At 55.9% G+C, this 16,482-nt stretch overlaps 1 protein-coding gene across 1 annotated transcript in view; it reads left to right on the top strand.

The window, feature by feature from the left end:
- The first annotated feature begins 11,938 nt into the window (after nt 1–11,938).
- Nucleotides 11,939–16,482, top strand: part of MROH5 (maestro heat like repeat family member 5) — a 71,191-nt gene continuing 66,647 nt past the window's right edge. Inside the window, exon 1 of the mRNA XM_025394575.1 lies at nt 11,939–12,099. Coding sequence (XP_025250360.1) covers nt 12,020–12,099 — 80 coding nt within the window. The 5' untranslated portion in view covers nt 11,939–12,019. The remainder of the gene's footprint in view (nt 12,100–16,482) is intronic.

Here is a 16,482-nt window from a genome sequence, read left to right as displayed (position 1 = left end):
GGGCCAGCCTGGGGGTGCGGTCGCCGGAAGCGCTGGCCTCGGGCTCCGGGAAGGCGGCGGCTGGGCCGGGCAGCAGCAGGACGAGGCCGGGCCCGGGCCCCGCGCGCGGGCGTAGCTCAGGGCCAGCCGCTCCAGGCGCCGCTTGCGCATCGCTGCCTGGGCGGTGGCGTGCAGGGGCCGCAGTAGCACGGGGGGCGAAGCGCCCGGGCCGCGCAGCAGGAAGTCGAAGTCTGCGCGGTCGCGGGGGTCGTAGAAGAGCGGCCCGCAGGCGGGGTCGGGCCCGGGCGGCCAGGCGAACGGGAAGGGCAGCGTGAAGTCCTCGGTGAGCACGCGGATGGCGAAGTCGTCCTGCTTGCCCAGCGCGCGGTAGGCGCGCCCGATGCCGCGGAAATGCGCCTCCCAGAGCTGCGCGTCCCCGCCGTAGATGTCCGGGAAGGCGGGCTCCGGGGGCGCCGCGGGACCTGCGGGCGGAGGGGACAGTGAACGCCCGGCAGGGCCGGGAGCGGCCCGCGCAGGCGAGAGGCGAGGAGGCCGCGCGCGAAGAGAGGTGGCCAGTCTGGAAGGAGCCGCCAAATGAGCTCGAAAGGCAGAGCTGGTGATGGCCAGGGCCACCTGGTGATGAGGCGAGGCCGGGCCCTGCATTTCTGAGGAACAGCATCAGCAAACCATGAAGAGGGGGAGGTCCTGGGTGTACGGAAGGGGACGCTCACTAAGTACTCTTTGGGAAGAGCGTTCCCAATGGGGAGGAGGCTGCAGAGTTTGGCCAGCGTGACCCTGTGGGGACTGAGTGAGCTTGGGATGTTGAGGTTCTCCCTGAAGGCAGTGGCCAGCTTGGGGCAGGAGGTGAAGCGGTGACTCTCAGTTGAAAGTTGATCCGGCCGCTGTGCAGAGAATGGACTTTGGGGGCCCAGCTTCAAGGTCTGGTCAGATCCAGAGGAGGACAAGATGAACATGAGGATGGGAAAACACCACCTGGGAGAGGCTGCAGGGCCAAATCACCAGGCCTTGTAGACCGAGATAGGGAGGAGCCTGCGGGGACAGCCTGGCTCCCTGCCTGGACACAGCTGACCCTGGGATCCAGAGGGAGGTGCGACCCCAGGAGGGAGAGGAGGTGGAAGGGGAGTTTGGTTTTGGCTCAGTCATGCCACCCTTCAGCCTATCCGTGGTCCCCAGAAGGCACCCAGGTTGCTGGCCCATGATCCACACCCTGCCCAAGTCTAGGCCCTCCATTCAGGAGAGATCCCTACATTTCTTCTTTCTTTCTTTCATTCAGCAAATGTGCTTAGCTGTGGGGATACTGAAGTGAGCAAAGCAGCCATGGGAACTCACTTGGGCACACAGTCCAGGGAGGAATGTTGTCAGGCCCCAGGTGGATGCAGGAGTGAGACCAGACAGCTCCCTGGGGATGGCCACACTGGGAGGCTGGGAGGTGGGAATGGATGAATATGACCATGAATTGTCAGATCCTTCTCCCAACACCCTTGGGAGGGGTAACAATATTCAGTCTATTTTACTGGTGAGTATACAGACCCAGAGAAGTCATATGCAGATGCCGAGCTGAAGCCCTGGGCTAGGCGATCACTTTCCACTATGCCATGCCCCTGGTTCAAGGGCCTTTTGATTAAGAGTCTCTTCCCTCTGCACAAATATTCACTGAGCACCTACTGTGTGCCAGGCAGGCTCTGTTCGAACCATCAGCTACAGCCATGAGCAGCACAGATGTGGGGGTCCTTCCACCTGTCAGGGCCTGAGCTAATCTTTCACCTTCCATGAGCCTCTGAAAATGGAACCAACCAACCCTGTTCTGCTGCCCTTGCAGATGAGATGACATTGACCAGCCTGTTTGATCAATGGGAAGTACTTTCCTAAATCAGCACCGTGGACAGCGCTACACTGGTGGTGAGAGTGGAGCCCTGAGGCTGGAGAGGATCCGGCTCACACAGAGCCTGGACTGCTCTGCTTGTAGAGGGGTGGAGGCTGGAGATGAACACTGTGGGGGTGATGTTTAAAGCCACAAAACTAGATGAATCACTGAGTGGGGTTAGAAAGAGCAGAAGCCCAAGCACAGAGCCTAGAGTCCTCCCTCCTGACCACCAGGTCAAGGAGATGAGGAGCAGCCAGTGAGGGCACCAAGAGGGAGCGGGCAGTGATGGGAGCGTAGGGGCTCTGGAAGCCAAGTGTGGGAGAAGGGACCTGAGCCGTGTGCTGCCAGTGCATCACATCAAATGAGGCCCCACAAGTGACCTCGGACTCACCAGCGCAGAGGTCATTGGTGACCCTTGCCAGAGCTGCTTTAGTGAAGCACTGGAATTTAAAACCCCAAGAGAGTGGGTTCAAGAGCAAATGAGAGAGGAGAACGTGGAGGCAGCCAGGACAAATGACCTTCCTAAGGTTTGGCTCTGAATGAGGAGCAGAGAAGTAGGGCGGGAGCTGGAAGGGAAGTGGGGTCAAGAGACAGGATAAATTGCAGCATGCTTTCATGCAAGTGGGAATGACCTGGGAAAGAGTGGTATCATGACGCAGGAGACAGAGGGTGAAGAGTTGCTGGAGTGACAGCGTGAGGTGGGGGATGGAATGGGACATGCTGAATGCTGCCTTTGGTTGGGAGGAGGGACGGGCATTCATGGGAGCAGGCCAGGATGGACAGTGCCCAGTGCCACAAGTACAGTGGGTGGGCACCTACAAAGTCCTCTTCCAATGGCTTCAGCTTCTCAGGGAAGGAGGGCACAAGGCCAGCAGCACAGTGTGAGGAGAGAGAGGATGGCAGCTCAGAGGGAGAGAAGGTGTGAGGCAGTTGCTAGGTGAGGAGAGGCTGGGCAGACCAGGGAGGGCAGCAGAGCCAGCCTCCTTGCTGCTGTAGGCCTGGCCAAGTGCAGGATGGGTGGATGGGTGAATGGGTGGGTGGATGGGTGGATAAGTGGGTGGCTGGGTGGATGCATGGATGGGTGGGTGGGTGAATGGGTGGGTAGATGGGTGAATGGAAGGGTGGGTAGATGGGTGGGTGGGTGGATGTATGTATGGATGAATGTGTGGGTGGGTGGGTGGATGGGTGGGTGGGTGAATGGGTGGATGGTTGGGTGGAAGGATGGATGGATGGATGGATGGATGGATGGATGGATGGTTGGGTGGATGGATGGTTGGGTGAATGGATGGATAGGTGGGTGGATGGATGGGTGGATGGATGGGTGAATGGAAGGGTGGGTAGATGGGTGGGTGAGTGGAGGTATGTATGGATGAATGTGTGGGCGGGTGGGTGGATGGGTGGGTGGGTGAATGGGTCGGTGGTTGGGTGGAAGGATGGATGGATGGGTGGATGGATGGACGGACAGACGGATGGACGGATGGATGGATGGATGGATGGGTGGGTGGGTGGTTGGGTGGGTGGATGGATGGGTGGGTGGGTGAATGGGTGGATGGATGGGTGGATGGATGGGTGGATGGATGGGTGGATGGATGGATGGATGGATGGATGGGTGAGTGGGTGGGTGGATGGATGGATGGGTGGGTGGGTGAATGGATGGATGGATGGATGGATGGATGGATGGATGGATGAATGGGTGGGTGGTTGGGTGGATGGATGGATAGGTGGGTGGGTGGGTGGGTGGGTGGATGGATGGATGGATGGATGGATGGATGGATGGATGGATGAATGGGTGGGTGGTTGGGTGGATGGATGGATAGGTGGGTGGGTGAATGGGTGGATGGATGGGTGGATGGATGGGTGAGTGAATGGATGGCTGGCTGTCCCTCCCACTGCCTCTGAGATCCAGAGCTGGGTTTTAGAAGAGGCAAGGGCAGGAGAATGATCGGGAAGGGGCCCTAAAGAGTGAGAAGGACCCTGCACACCTCCAGGTTCACAGGTCCAAAGGCTTCAGGAAGAGAGCCAACCCCTTCCCTGGGGACTCCAGAGCATCAGAGCATTGGGGAGGGGAGGGAGGAGAAGGAACTTCACGGGGAAGTGTTGATGCCCCCACCCTGGCCCAGCACCACTGCCACTCTCCTTCATGACCTTGGCAGAGCATCTTCTTCTGGAAGATGGTGAGAGGGCCACTTCCTGCTCCCACATTCTCAGAGCCCCAGGTGCCCTGTCCCCCTTCCCCTCCAATCCCCTCCCTCACCAAGTGTCTCACCTGGAGTGGCTACAGGAGGGGGCAGACCTGCCGGGCTGGGGGTCCCAGGACAGGGGGAAGCCATGCCAGCAGCCCAGAGGGCAGGCTTCTGTTTACTTGGCTGCCCAGGAGATGGGCGGGGCCTCCCAGGGGAGGACAGAACCTTGCATTTAAAGGGCCTTCACTCAGGAGTGGGCTGGGGCTGTGGGGGAGGCTGAGTGGGGACCTGTGGGCTCGGTGGCCTCTTGTGCACTAACCTCTCTGTGGACATCACTGCAGCCCCTCACCCAGCACCCTGACCCTCGCCTGGACCCTGCAGGGCCACCCTCTGGGCCAGCCTCCCATCCTTAACCCTTCCCATTGCACCCAGCAACCCTCTGAGATCAATCCCCAGTCACATCTGCTCACCTGCCCTTCTCAGGGGCCATAATAACCTGGCACCCAGAGACCACCAGCCTGTCCCACCAACACTCTTCCTCCTGACTCGCCTCGGGTCAGCCTGGTGTCCACAGCTGCAGCCTGTGAGTGCTTTCAGGGCAGCTGAGGCCTTGATCCAGCCTCAGCTGGCCTATCCCTCCAGAACACGGGGCTCCCACAGGCATTCCCAAAGTCCTCAGAGCCCAGTCAGCAGTCCCCATCTTCAGCAACTCCAGTAGTCCCTGTGAAGTGGGTCAGACCTCGCCCCAGCCACAAAGAGCTCATGAGGATTTCGGTTCCCTCAAAGTGGGATCAAGCGTTGGTGGGGACACGAGACAGAGAAGGGAACGAAGCCTGGGAAGACGCATCCTGGCACAGTTTTACCGGGGATGGCATCAGAGCTACTTCGCCTGCCTACGAACAGCGGTGGGCTGCTGTGTCCCCAGCAGGTGTGGCCTGCGAGCAGCTTGGCAGCCAGAGATGGCCTCAGGGAAAGAAAGGTAAGTGCTCCCAGGGGCCTGAGCTGGGGCCTGGCTCCTCACAAGGAGAACCCCAGCCACAGACTGGGATGTGATCGAGCAGTCAATGCCCCTGGTGTTTGAGTGTCACTCATACCAGGCTCTGTTACCATAGCTTCTCGTACAGCAGGGCTGCAACACAGAGCAGGATGGGGCTTGACCAGGGAACAGGGGCCTCCTCCCCTCTCCTGATCTCTGTATTTCTCCACCTCCACCTCTCTGTGCAGTTGACTCGAGAGGGTGCCCTTCCCACTCTCCTCTGCAATGCAACCCTTTCAGGTTCTGGCTCATACTACCTCCTCCAGGAAGCCCACCTGGCCTGCTCTGTACCTTGGAGCCTCCCAGGCATGGCTGGCACCCCCATCAGAAGTTACCTGTTTGGATATGGTCCCTCCATTGCCTTCTGTGGGCTCCCATGTGTCCTGGTGATGACCTCAGGCTGCACATGGTCTCATGTCCAGGGCCGTGCCGTTCGAGGCCACACCCTCTGAGCAGCTTGGGCTCCAGCACCCTCCGCTGAGATTCCTAGGTCAGTGCCAGCCACAGACTTAGGAAGGCGGGCATGTGGGAGGTAGGGAAGGCCAGGGTTGTCATGGCAAAACCCTGTACCCACTCTGTCTTCCCACCCCCCTGAGAACCCCTCAGAACAGGCCTGGGCCACCTCCTCTGGGCCAGACTTAAAGAAAGGCCTGCCCAGCCCCAGCAGGTGAGCTGGAACCCTTCTCCCCAGATAAGCCACGCCCCATGCTCTCCCCCACCTCCAGCAAGGCTGGGGTGCAGCCAAGGAGATCCAGCAGAGGCCAAGGCTCTGAGTGGGATGCTCGAAACCTGTGGGCTGTGCAACCTCCTCACCTCCCTGAGCCTCGCTTGCCCGTCTGTGAAATGGGGCTGAAGACCTGAGGTGAACAGAGAAATAAATGGGCCTTTGAGAAGGGACAATACAGTATAACAAAGCTGGAATTCAACCTGCCCTTGGAACATCCCCTCACCCTGGAGGCCACCTCATGAGGGGACCTTTGTAGTTGAAGACCCTCCGATCTTATGCGGGGTGGGGCTGGGCCTGGAACCTGCCACAGTGCTGCTCTGAAAGGCACACATGTGTCTCACATTCACTGGTATAAAATGACAGACGTGGAACGGGAAATCGAGCTCCCTGCATTCCTGCATGCATGGCACCTGCACAGTTCCTTCCCGTTATTGTCCTGTGTGACACCCCCCCAGTGAGGTCACAGTGCTGGGATTGCCCCCACAGGCACAGTGCTCAGGAATGTGGAGCGTGCCTGGGATCTGCCCTCCAGCCATGAGGTCTACGCCCTCTGCTTCCTCCATCCAGGCCCTGAACGCCATCTGTGGTCCCAAGAAGCAGCGTCCCAGTGCCCTATCCAGCTTCCACCCCCAAGCCTTTCCTGAGCCCCTGCTGGGCCAGGCTCTGAGCTGGGCGTGGAGAAGGAGGGGAAGGCTGAAGCCCAGCCCTCCCGGCACTTGTAGGCAGGAGTGTACCCAGCTCTCAGACCTCAGAGTCAGCCATGGTGAGTGTAGTCCTGTATTCACATGACCCACATGTGTTTTCCACCTTCCTGTGCTCCAGCCAGATGCCCCCTGACACCAATTCTCAAGGCAGGCGCAAGTCAACTTTAGCTCAGCCTGGTGGGCTGCGGCTGAGCGACGGTCCTGAATGGCGGCTCAGCGATCAATATCATTGTGTGACTGCGAGAGGAAGAAACAGTTCATCCTGACATGCTCATTCTGCCGACCGCCACCGAGCACCTCCTGGGGACCTCGCCCCAGCTGGCTAGTGGCCTCTAAACCAAGCTGTGTCAGTCAGGGAGACATCTAAGCTATTGTAACAAAGCACCCCCAAATACAGTGGCTAAAACAAGACAGAACATTTGTCTCCCTCCTGCAACAGTCCAGCCAGTGCAGGCCTCGAGGGCAGCTCTGCTCCTTGGGGACACTCAGGGGCCCAGGCTCTTTGGCCTGTGGCTCTGCCCTCACCCGGGGGTGGGTGTCCTCATCTGCAAGACTGAGGTGCAGCGGCACGTACTGCATCCCAGCCCAGGAGGGGCAAAGGCAGTCATGGGCTGACAGCTTCCTATGGAGAACACAAGGAGACACTGCCTACACCACTTCTCAAATTCCAGGGCTGAGGATTTTGTCTTGTGGTCCCCCTTGGCTGCAAGAGAGGCTGGGACGTGCCATCCACTCCTGGCTGGCCATGTGCCCAGCATCTGGAGGGACAACCTTCCTTTGGCGGCAAGCATGAAGCCGACCCAATGCGTCTCAGTGTGAGCTCCCCTGCAGCCAAGAGTGTGCACTTCCTGGAGCTGCTGTAACTAATTACCACCAGCCTGGGTTAAAGTCACATCCCTGGGCCAAAACCAAGGAGCCAGCAGGGCCACGCTTGCCCCAGAGGCTATGGTGGAGCCTTCCTCACCTCCGCCGGAAGCTGGTGGCTGCCTCCCTCCGACCTTTGCCTCCGGGGCCTCACAGCCTCCTTTCTGTCTGTAGTCAAACCTGCCTCTGCCTCCCTCTTGTAAGGCCACACATGATTGCATTGGGGGACCACCTGGATAATAATGTCCCTAAAGATTCTTAATTTCATCACAGCTACAATGTCCTTTTTTCCCATAAAAAGTAGGTTCCGGGCATGAGAACATTGATACTTTGGGGGCATTTCTTCTGCCTACCAGGCAGATCCCAAGGCAGTAACTCAGGGCAGGCATGTTCTTGGGACGTGATCCCAGGAAGCACCGTGGGATTGGGGAGGAAGAGAGACTTGGAAGGTGGGAAGCCGGAATGGCGTTGTCAAGCACCCAGCATCCTGGAAGCCACCGGGGCGTGATCCCACTGGGTCACCCCATCAGAGGGATAGGGCTGAGCTGTCAGTCCTCGCCCCCAAATCACAGGTCAAGGCTGCTCCCAGGAAAGCTGGATTCCCTGGTAGCTTCAGCAGTGGCCAGAGATCCCCCCAGAGAGAGAAACACAGGTGATGGCAGGTGAAGAATAGGAATGACGAGAGCCCAAGTGCGGGGTGAGGGGGCAAGAGTATCTGCGCTCAGCCCACCCTCCGGAGCCTGTTGACTGTAAACTGGGAGGGCGACAGAAAGAAACCCAGACGGAAATGCCATTAGGAAAGGGAAATTTGCAGGGAGCTCTGACAGTATCGAGGTGGGCGGGGGACACTCTGTGTCCATTCTGTGACCTGAGATGGCCTCTCAGGGAATGACGCTGAAGCAGGGGCTAGGCAGGCCTTAGGAGCAGTGTGTGCAAAGGCCCTGTGGCAGGAAAAGCCCCAGCCCCTAAGGACCATGAAACATCAGCCCAGGAGGCCTGTGGCTGGTGAGCAGTGAGCCAAGAGGAGGCCGAGGGCACCAGCGAGACAGGGGAAATGTGGGGGGTGTGTAGGAGCCAGCCCCTTTCTCCTGCCTGGGGCCATGGCCTGACATTCCTTCCTCTGCCATCAGCATTACCCCCTCCCCCCAGCAGCTCCCCCACTACACACTGGCCTTTGCTTTCTCCTTCAGCAGATCAGGAAAGCCCCGCCTTCCTGAGGGACAGAGAAGGGTGTCCGGCAGAGGAAGCCTATTGGTGGAGGCATGCAGGCCCCAGGCCCCAGGCCCCAGGTGGTGGCTGCCTACGGAGGAGGGAGAGCAGGCTTGGCTGGCCTCCCCAGAAGGGCCCCTCCCAGCGCTCCCCCCGCCCGGAGTTATTTTTAAAATCTCATTTTCAGAAAGCGGAGGAGAAAACCTCTTTCTTTTGCCTTTTCTCCACTCTTTTTTCTGTGAAAGTGTAGGAGCGGGTGTGGAGGAGGAGGGGAGCCCTGGAAGGCGAGGAGGAGCCCCTGGGCAGTGTCCCAGCTTGGGGACCCAGGCCTGCTGCTGACCGGGGCTGCCCCACCCTGCCAGTGGGACCCTCCCTGGGCAATCTTGGCATAGGGAATCCCCCGTCTGCAGGACGGGGACCCGCCAGGGCTGGGAGGTGAGCACTGTCTCTGCCCCCCAAGGGGGGCCTCAGTCCATCCCTGCTGTGCTCCTGAGAGCAGCAAGGCTCAGAGAGGACAGACACTCCCTCAGCCGGGAGCGCAGAGCCCCGCCAGGCCACAGCTGCTAGGGAAGGGCCAACCTTGAGGCCCTGCAGCCCCACTTGGGGATCCCAGCGCTGCCACTAGAGGCTGGGTGGGGAGTGCTCAGTGGTGGATGTTTTTGTTTTTCTGTGGTAAGAACACTTAACATGAGATCTATGCACTTAACAAACATTTAAGTGTGCAGTGCAGCTTCGTTAACTATGGGTGCAATGTGGCACGGCAGACTTCCGCAACGTATCTTCACTGAGACTTTATCCCCATTCAGCAGCAATGCCTCCTTTCCCCTTCCCCGCTACCCCCTGCCCTGGGAACCACCATTTTACTCTCTGCTTCTGACTTTGACTCTTAGATTCCATGTAGAAGCAGAATCAAGCAGAATTGGCCTTTCTGGGTCTGACTTTATTGCACTTGGCATGAAATCCTCCAGGTTTATTCACGTTGTCTCATGGCAGGTTTCCATCTTTTTAAAGGCTAATATTCCATTGTGTGTATATACCACATTTTCTTTCTTCATTCATCTGACCAGAGACGCTGCAGGCGTTTCCATATCTTAGCTATCCTCAACAAAGCCGCAGCCATCATGGGAGTGCAGCTATATCTTCAAGATCCTGGTTCCATTTCCTTTGGCTGTAACCCAGTAGAGGGATTGCTGGATCAGATGGCAGGTCTATCTTTAGTTTTCCGAGGAACCTCCGTGCTGTTTCCTATATTGGTTGCACCATTTTACATTCCCACCAACAGGGTACAAGGGTTCCCTTTCTCCACACCCCGGCCAACCCTTGCCATCTTGTCTTTTTGATGCCAGCCATACTAACAGGTGCAAGGCGATCTCACTGTGGCTTTGATTTGCATGTCCTGGTGATTAGTGATGGGCACCTTTTTATATACCAGTTGATTATTTGTCGTCTTTGGATAAATGTCGATTCATTACCCACTTTTTCATTGGCTGATTGGGTTTTCTGCTCTTGAGTGACAGCAGTTCCTTATAGATCTTGGATGTTAACCCCTTATCAGAGAGAGGGTTTGCAAATATTTCCTCCCATTCCACAGGCTGCCTTTTCATTTTGTTGTTTCCTTCGCTGTGCAGAAGCTTTTGAGTTTGGTGTCGTCCCACTTGTCTATTTTTGCTTTTTCGCCTGTGCTTTGGCTTCATATCCAAAAAATCATTGCCAAGACCCATGTCAAACAGCATTTCCCCTGTTTTCCTCTAGGAGTTTTACAGCTTCAGGCCTTACGTTTACGTCTTCTGTGGGGGTGTCCACTGGTCAAACAGGGCCACTGTCTCCTGGGAAGGGAACTTCAGGAAGTCAGGCCTTGGGGCAGCAGCCAGGGGAACTGGTAGTGGGACCTAGCTGAACGAGGGGCATGGGTGTCCACCTGGCCCCTCCTGTCACCTCCAGTCACAGCACAGCCCCCACCATCCCACCACCCAGTCAGGCCCAGCACGATTGAACAAACCATATCGAGAATAAATGCTATGGGAGCCCAGAGAAATCAGGGATGGCTTCCCCAAGGAGGTGACCTGGGTGGGAGTCTCCAAGGACAGATACGAAAGGGCAAAAATGCTCTTTCTTTAGGAAAGTGTGGGGTAGGGCGCATTCCAGGAGGAAAGCACTGCACAAAGCCTCAAACCTGGCTGCAGCCTAGGAACCCCAGGGAGTTGGGCAGGGACAGAGAGAAGGAGCCTGAGAGGCCAGGGAGCTGCCCCTTCCTCACTGAGTCCGGCCCTTCCTCATTGCAGGCGAATAGCAGGAGGGGGAACGCCCTATGCAAAGGCTTGGTGGTGGGAGCCACGTGGCGCCCTCAGGCAGTCACTGCTCCCAGGGGGTAGTGCCTGCAGCCCCAGGTCTAAGACGGTGGGATGCCAGGCACCCCTACTCATGACGCCCTTTCTGCGGGTCTCTGGCTGGAGGGAGGTGCGGCGGGGAGGGCGCGTGGGCTGAGTGGCACGTGTGCCTCTCACAGGCCCCCGGTCCAGGCCGTGCCCTCCCGCCGCGCGAGTCCTGCCTGGGCCCGCAGCGCCATCTGCCGGCCGCGCGGGAGGCCGGGTCGCGGAGCCGGCGGCGGGGAGGCGGCGGGTGCCACTGGTCCAGGGGACTCATCCTCACGCTAGACTTGGATCTGGGGACCTGAGTTTGATACTCATTTCCACCACTGATTGCTGTGCGACCAGTCACTGGCTCCTGGCCCTCTCTGAGCTCCGCCCCAATCCCGGGGCGGTGAGCAGGGAGAGGCCCAGGCCGCGAGAGGAGAAAGCGGCCACGCTGACCCTCGGTCCTGCTCCAGCATTACAGATGGGGAGGAGTGCACCGTGAGGCACGGCGAGGTTCCCGGGCACGCGGTCAGCAGAGAGGGGGCTGGATTTGATTCAGGACAGCCTGCCCAGCCCCACAGGCTGAGCTCCCAGGCTGTCCCTGCTCCTGGTTCCTTCCACTGGAGAGGATCCCAGAGGAGTCAAGCACCAGCACCCAGAGGGGAGCCCAGCACATCGCAGGTGTTCAGACTCAGGCCCAGAGGGGAAGTCACAGCTCCAGCCCCGGGACCTGTCACCCGCACAGGGACCTGGACTTAGCAAACAAATAACCCAGGCCAGATCATCCACGGGTCTCCCACGAGACAGCTGAGGCCCAGAGAAGGAAGGGGCAGGGCCGGGACCCCTTGAGGACACACGTCTGAGCACGCACGCACAAACACAGGCACACACGCACGCCTGCTGTCCCCACAACACAGACCCTAGAAAGGATGCTGTGGACACTGGAACCATTGTGACCTCAGGGGTGAGGTCAGGCCTGCCAGGGCGGGGGAGGGTCAGTGCCAGAGACAGGGCCAGCCCACAGGCGTGAGGCCAGAGCTAGTGGTGGGTTCCTGTGGGTCTGCACTGCACCCCAACCATGGACGGGCAGTGTTCTGAAAGGCCACATAGCCGCACCCCGACGGGTAGAATGTCGTCAGCCGTGTCCCAAAACTCCAGGTCAGCTCAGCCCCAGCAGGGACCCCCTGACCACCCACCAGTACTCAGCCTTATCTGTCAGGGGAGCCTCCCTGCAGGCCATCCAGGGGCCCCTGTGCTGAGGAAGGAGGGTCCTGCCCCCAGGAGCAGCCTGCGGGGGTTGGAGGGGGATCAGGTTGGAGGAGAGGCGGCCAGGACTGCGGAAGCTTAAACTGGAGTGAGGGCCTTGCCCACATAGCCTGCACCTGTGAGGGCCAGAGGGACCGTGGCCTGTGTCACCAGCAGTGCCCGAAGGCTGTATGAACGGGTCAGTGACTGGATGGACAGACCGTCCACCTGTTTCTCTGAGCCTTGGTTTCTATTCGGCACAATGGAGATGATACCACAGCCAGTGTTTCTGCAGAGATTTAAGGGACATGAATAAAGGAAGGTTCCTCCACAGCCTTCCAGGGTCCCCAGGGCGCCCCAGTGTCCCAGGGACCTGGACAGACACAAAGGGCATCTCTACCTTCCTGTGTCTGACAGGCAAGTCAGAGCTGTCTGGCCCCCAGCCCAGAGCCCCACCTGCCCCCTCTATGGGGACCCAAAGCAGGTTCTGCTGTGCAGACACTCATCCACCCGGGCTGGGGCCCACAGCGAAGCCATGGGGTCAGAGTAGGCTTCCCAGTTGCAGTCCACGCTGGTGAATGTTCTGGGAGTGTCTCGGTACCTGCCTGTGAACTCAGGCATTTCCAGCCCTCGCAGTCCCGGTTTGAATGTTGTCAGGCCTCCCTTCTCTGCCATAGCTTCTGTTGCTAAGCCGAGAGTGCTCCTCTGCAGATGTTTGCTAATAGTGTGTTCACATCGTTTTTCTATCTTTAAAAATACATTTAACTCTGGAAGCCACAGGGGCTGCGATGTGGGTTTGGAGGGGCAAGGTACGGGCCTTGCTGGTGCCTGCGGCCCATGCTGTGACCGCTGCTGTGCCTGGGGGAAGCCGGGCTCTAGCTCCAACAGGATCCTCACAGCCACTCCCAGAGTCGGCCCCAGCCAGGTTTGTCTGGAAGGTCACCCTTTCCAGGATGAGGGAACTGGCTAGTTTTTGGAGAGGCCACAGGAAGGAGGTGGGTTCCAGAAGGGGTAAACTGTGTGTTGACCTCTCAAGGTCAAGACAGCAGGGTTTGAGGGCCTCCCCAGAGCTGCCCTGGCCCTGAGATGCCAAGAGATGTCAGAACATGTGATCTCCAGGACGCAGGCTCTGGAGCTCTTCCTACTGCAAAGCTCAGATGTGCAGAAATGCAGCTTCTCAGGCAACCCCAACCTTATGATGCAGTTATGGGATGGAGAAGACTGGTGGGTGTCTTCCTACAGCCCTGGCAAGGGGACAGAAAGAAAGGAGGAGAAGGAGACATGCTCTGGGCAGAGGGGCCAGGGAAGCAGAGCCTCACAGGGTCCACCGGAAGGCATTTGGGAAGCTGGATCTGGTGTGATGATTGCAGGGGACAGACTGGATCCTGGAGAGGTGGGAGGGCTGTCACAGTGCCATGTCCAAGGTCAGGACTGGGCCGGTGGTGGCTCTGGATACATCCCCTGCTATGAAGCACTCCATTCATTCCGCCAGTATTTGCTAGGCACCTGCTGCATGGACCAGGTGTTCTAGGTGTCAGGGTTACTGCTGTGAACAAAAGAGATAAAGACCCTGTCCTCATGCCTTACCTTCCAGGTAGGGAGACTGCCAGTGAGACCAGAAGCAGGAAAGTAAACGATATGATGTTACAGGGCGAAAAGTGACATGGAAAAAAGAGAGGATGGGGAGAAGGAAGTGTAGGGTTAGGATTTTAAATCAGTTCTTCAAGAAGGTGACAACTGAGCAAAGACTAAAATCAGGTGAGGGACTGAGCCAGGCAGCCATCTGGAGGAAAGGTGTTCCGCAGACAGAAGGAGTGGCCACGCAAAGGTCCAGAGGTAAACGTGCACCTGGTGGTGGGAGCGCCCCACCACTGCGGTGGAATCAGCAAGGGAGAGCAGAAGGAAATAAGGGCAGAGGGACCACTTTTGTTCTGATGTGTCTTTTTTCTTTTCAATTACAGTATGATTACAGATGATAAAATTCACTATTTTCAGCTTATAGCTCTCAAATTTTGATAAATGTATATAGTCATGGACCCACCATCACAAACAAAATATGGCAGTGGGTGCACGACTCCCAGACAGCTCCGCCTCCCAGACAGTCCCTCCTGTCCCTCGGAGGTGAACTCTCTCCAACTCCCAGTCCCTGGGAACCACTGACCTGCTCTCTGTCTGTAGTTTCACCTTTTTCAGAATGTCATAAAAGTGAAATGACACCACATTTAGCTTGTGGAGTCTGGTTTCCCTCCTGGAGCATCCATGCTTTCGTGTTCGTCAGTGATTCACCTCTCTTGTTGCTGAGTAACTTTACTGTGAATGTGACATGGTTTGTTTATGCATTCCCAGGGTGAAGGACATTTGGATTATTTCCATGTGGACATATCATAAATAAAGCCAGTATAAATGTTTGTGTATATATTTTAGTCAGTAGTCATTTCGCTTGAGTGAATGCCTAGGAGTGGGTAGCTGAGCTGTTTGGTAAGTGTACATTAACTTTATTAGCAAATACCAGGCTACCTTCCAAGAGGGCTATGGCACTGTGCATTCCCACCAGCAACGCATGGAAGCCCAGAGCTATTCTGCAACCTCACCAGCACTTGGTATTTCCAGTGTCTCTGATTTTAGCCGTTTTAGTAGATGTGTGGTGATAGTTCACTGTGGTGTTAGTTGGTTTCCCTCGTGAGGAATGTTGAGTGCTTTTCAGGTACTTCTTTGCCATCCGTCTGCCTCCTCTGATGTCTTGTCCCAGTCTCCTGCCTGTGTTTTCTTAGGCTGCTTTGCTTTGTTTTGTTTTGAGAGTTCCTTCCATATTCTGGAGATAGTCCCTTATCAGATATGTGATTTGCAAATACTGCCTCCAAGTCTACAGCTGCTCATTTCTTAATGCATATCCCTTAATCTAAATAAAAGAGAGGGGGACCAGGTGCAGTGGCTCATGCCTGTAATCCCATCACTTTGGCAGGCGGAAGCAGGAGGATCATTTCAGCCCAGGAGTTCAAGACCAGCCTGAGCAATATACAGAGATCCTGCCTCTATAGTAAAAAAAATTTTTAAAAATAGGCAGACAAGGTGGCTTGCAACTGTAGTCCTAGCTACTTGGGAGGCTGAGGCAGCATCATCTCTTGAGCCTAGGAGTTCGAGGCTACAATGAACGAGCTATGATTGCGCCACTACACTCCAGCCTAGGCAGCTTTCTCTCTAGAAAACAAAAATAAAACAAAAACAGAGGGATCTCTAAAAGAAAATGATATTTATTCAGGAATAGGCATTGCAATAGTAATACGTGTGCCATAGTAAACCACATGCCTATTCAAGGCTGGGGCAAGGGTAAGTTTTTAAAGGCAAAATTAAAATGATTGATTATGTAAGTTGTTCTGAAATAATAATTCTTGGCTACAAGGGTCAATAACAAGGGTGGGGTGAGTCCTAGGTTGGAAAGACAGTTTTCTGGGTAGACAACCAACCTCACAGAAGTATTTGTGTGTGTGTGTAAGGTTGCAATTGGCCTTTGTGCAAGGTTGTGGGTTTTGCAGAGTCTTTTGTGATAGTTCTTGCTGTCAGGCATTTGTGCATGAGAACCATTCCTTTATGGCTTCCTCCAGCCCCATTTATCAGAGTTTTAACACAGTGACTCCATTTTGATTCTGACAAGTTTCACATATCTTTCAAAAAGCAGAAGTTTTTAATTTTTATGAAATCAAATTTATCATTTCTTCTTTTATATAGTGCTTTTGGTGTCACATCTAAGAAATCTTTATCTAACCCAAGATCATAAAGATTTCCTCCTATATTTTCTTCTGAAAGTTTTAGAAGTTTAGGTCTTACTTTTGGGTCTTTTCGATCTTTTTGAGTAAATTTTTACATACGATTTGAGGAATGGATTGGGGTTATTTTTTGCATGTGTCTATCCAATTATTTCAGCACCATCTGTTGAATGCTTTTTTAATAGAGTTGCTCTTGCACCCTTATCAAAAATCAGCTGAAGCCAGGCACAGTGGCGTGCATCTATAGTCCCAACTACTCAGGAGGCTGAGGCAGGAGAATTGCTTGAGCCCAGGAGTTCAAGACTGCAGTGAGCTATGACCACACCACTATACTCCAGCCTGAGCAACAGAGTGAGACCCTATCTCTAAACAAAACAAAACAAAAAGAATCAATTGACCTTATATGTGTGGGCCTTTTTCTGGAATCCATGTTCTGTTACACATATTTATATTTATGTGCTTCTATCAATATTACATTGCCTTGATTACTATAGCTTTACAATAAGTTTTGACATTGGTAATGGTCCTCCAA

Source organism: Theropithecus gelada, chromosome 8 (assembly GCF_003255815.1).
Source record: "Theropithecus gelada isolate Dixy chromosome 8, Tgel_1.0, whole genome shotgun sequence".
Classification (NCBI taxonomy): Eukaryota; Metazoa; Chordata; class Mammalia; order Primates; family Cercopithecidae; genus Theropithecus; species Theropithecus gelada.
This window is presented reverse-complemented; position numbering and strand designations above follow the sequence as displayed.